The sequence below is a fragment of the Camelina sativa genome, chromosome 5 (genome assembly GCF_000633955.1).
Source record: "Camelina sativa cultivar DH55 chromosome 5, Cs, whole genome shotgun sequence".
Taxonomy (NCBI): domain Eukaryota; kingdom Viridiplantae; phylum Streptophyta; class Magnoliopsida; order Brassicales; family Brassicaceae; genus Camelina; species Camelina sativa.
Genome location: NC_025689.1, coordinates 9783288 through 9785987, shown reverse-complemented (window position 1 = coordinate 9785987; position 2700 = coordinate 9783288). Strand labels below are relative to the sequence as shown.

Here is a 2700-nt window from a genome sequence, read left to right as displayed (position 1 = left end):
TCTATCAACAGCATAGTATTTATTGACAGAATAGATATATGGCAACATTCTTAATATTGCATTGTATAGAATATTCTCGATACATAACCCTAGTTGTACACAATATATATAGTTGTCATATATGTGATGATACTCCTCACGGAGATTATCCTAATATCTTACATGGTATCAGAGCACTAACAACTTCCAACTCCGCTCTTTTCTTCTCTTTGATATTCTTTTTACACTCGATCTCTTCTTCTTTACTTCTTCGCTTCTTGCTCTGTTTCTGTCCCCTCTCCATGACTGCTCCAACTGCTTCCTCTAATGATAAGCGTTTTGGCATCTCGCAAATCCGGGCATACGTCCCTATTGTGCTTGACATGGAGAAACTGAACTATGACAAGTGGCATGAGCTCTTCGAAACTCACTGCCTGTGTTAGGGAGTTCTTAGTCATCTCGACGGTTCCTCTCGCCCGTCGTCTACCACCGAGACTACATGGAAAGAACGTGACGGGCTGGTGAAGATGTGGATCTACGGTACCATCTCGGAATCGATTCTTGACACGGTTCTTAAAGCAAAGTGCTCTGCTCGTGACTTGTGGCTTACCATCGAGGCTCTCTTTCGTGACAACAAAGAAGCTCGAGCACTCCAGTTGGAAAACGAGTTGTGCACGATAACGATTGGAGACCGGAGTGTTCATGAATACTGCAAGAAATTGAAAAACCTTTCTGATCTCCTTTCAAATATCGACTCCCCGGTGACCGACCGTGGACTTGTGCTTCATCTTCTCAACGGCTTGACGGATAAGTTCTATAGCATCATCAACGTGATCAAACATCGTGAGCCTTTTCCACGTTCTCGGTTGCTCGTTCAATGCTAATTATGGAAGAGGAACGTCTCCAAACAACACCGTGTGACCCCTACCACATCTCATCATCCATCCTCCCCTGACGTACTATTCACATCATCAGACCATTACCCTCGTCATCAACAACAATTGGGATCTTTCTATCGTGGTGGCGGTCGTGGTCGCGGTCGTGGCGGACGCAACAAAAGTGGCGGACGTGGTCATCCTCACAACAACTACTGGCCCCCATCCTCGAACAATTGGAATTATGGCGCTCCTCAAACTCCATATTCATATGCTTATGGGCCGACACCACCACCAAACTACGTCACTACTCCTTTCCAACACTCTGTTCGACCTCCATAACACTTCCCGGCACATCCCTCACATGCTGCATCTGGCATTCTTGGTTCGCATCCTCAACCTACACAAGCAGCTGCTCATCTTGTTCAAGCAACCTCCATCCCAACGGCTCAAGCTCCCGATCAATCTACATATGTGCCTTCTGCTCTCGCACATGCTTTCAATACTATGACGTTACAAGACCCACACAACGGCGGCTGGGTCATGGATACCGGTGCGACCACTCACGTCACCAACAATCATGGTAATCTAAGTTCTACTCGTAATTTGAGCATACTTCCAATGATTACAGTTGGTAATGGATCTCTTGCGCCTGTAACTACTGTTGGTCATGGTTCTCTTAATTCTTCCTCTCGTCCTTTTAAGCTCAAAAATATTCTTGTTTGTCCTTCCATGGTTAAGAATTTAATCTCTGTTTGTCGTTTTGCTATTGACAACAATTGCTCTCTTGAATTTGTCCCCTTTGGTTTTTCTATTAAGGACCTTCAAACTCGGACCAAGCTTCTCCGATGTAACAGGCCAGGTCCGCTCTACTCGGTGTCCCTTCCCACGTCGCTTTCTTCCCCACATGCTCTCACGGTGACTACACCGACTAGTGACGTGTGGCATCAACGTCTTGGTCACCTTAGTAGCGCGAACCATCGTCTTTTAGCTTCTTCTTCGTCTTCTATTTTATTTCATCAGCAAAATAATGTGTGTCATGCATGTCAACTTGGCAAACACACAAGACTTCCTTTTATGTCTTCTCAAACAATTGTTTCACAACCATTTGATATTATTCATTCGGATATTTGGACCTCTCCTATTCTCAGTTTAAGTGGAATCAAATATTATCTCTTATTTCTTGACCATTTTTCTCAGTTTGTCTGGATTTATCTACTCAAACACAAGAGTGATACGTTCAGCAGATATCTTCATTTTTCGAATTATGTGAAGACTCAATTCCGATGCAACATCAAGTCTCTTCAATGTGACAATGGGGGAGAATTCAACAACAACATGCTCCTTACTCACTTGGCGTCGGAGGGTACAACGATCTGGTTCTCTTGTCCTCATACATCTCAACAAAACGGGAAAGCTGAACGGATGCTACGGACCATCAACAACATTGTTCTTACACTGTTAGCTCAAGCTAGCTTACCTTACTCCTACTGGGTCAAGGCTCTTCACACGGCAGTTTATCTGCTGAACATCGCTCCCTCCTCAACAATTGGTCATGAGATTCCCTACACTAAACTGTTTCACAAACCGGTATCTTATTCTCACCTTAGAGTCTTTGGTTGTTTATGTTATCCTAATCTTTTACCTACTTCTCCTCACAAACTTGCTCCTAGGTCCACAGCTTGCATATTTCTTGGCTATCCCTCTAATCATCGTGGCTACAGATGTCTTGATCTTTCCACACATAAGATCATTTTATCCCGCCATGTTATCTTTGATGAAACGATCTTCCCGTTTTCCACAACGCCAAGCATTTCTCCTCCTCCCACAAACACAATTCTATCTC

At 44.0% G+C, this 2700-nt stretch overlaps 1 protein-coding gene across 1 annotated transcript; it reads left to right on the top strand.

Moving 5' to 3' along the window:
* Nucleotides 507-1196, top strand: LOC109132833. The gene is made up of 2 exons (XM_019245258.1): nucleotides 507-809; nucleotides 873-1196. The coding sequence occupies exons 1-2, from the start codon at nucleotides 507-509 to the stop codon at nucleotides 1194-1196; spliced, it is 627 nt and encodes a 208-aa protein (XP_019100803.1).

What these genes read in the sequence shown, in the direction of transcription:
- LOC109132833 (XM_019245258.1), top strand. Translation starts at nt 507, where the DNA reads ATGTGGATCTACGGTACCATCTCGGAATCGATTCTTGACACGGTTCTT. An exon ending in AGTTCTATAGCATCATCAAC is followed by an intron (nt 810 to 872) that starts GTGATCAAACAT and finishes TAATTATGGAAG; the next exon opens with AGGAACGTCTCCAAACAACA.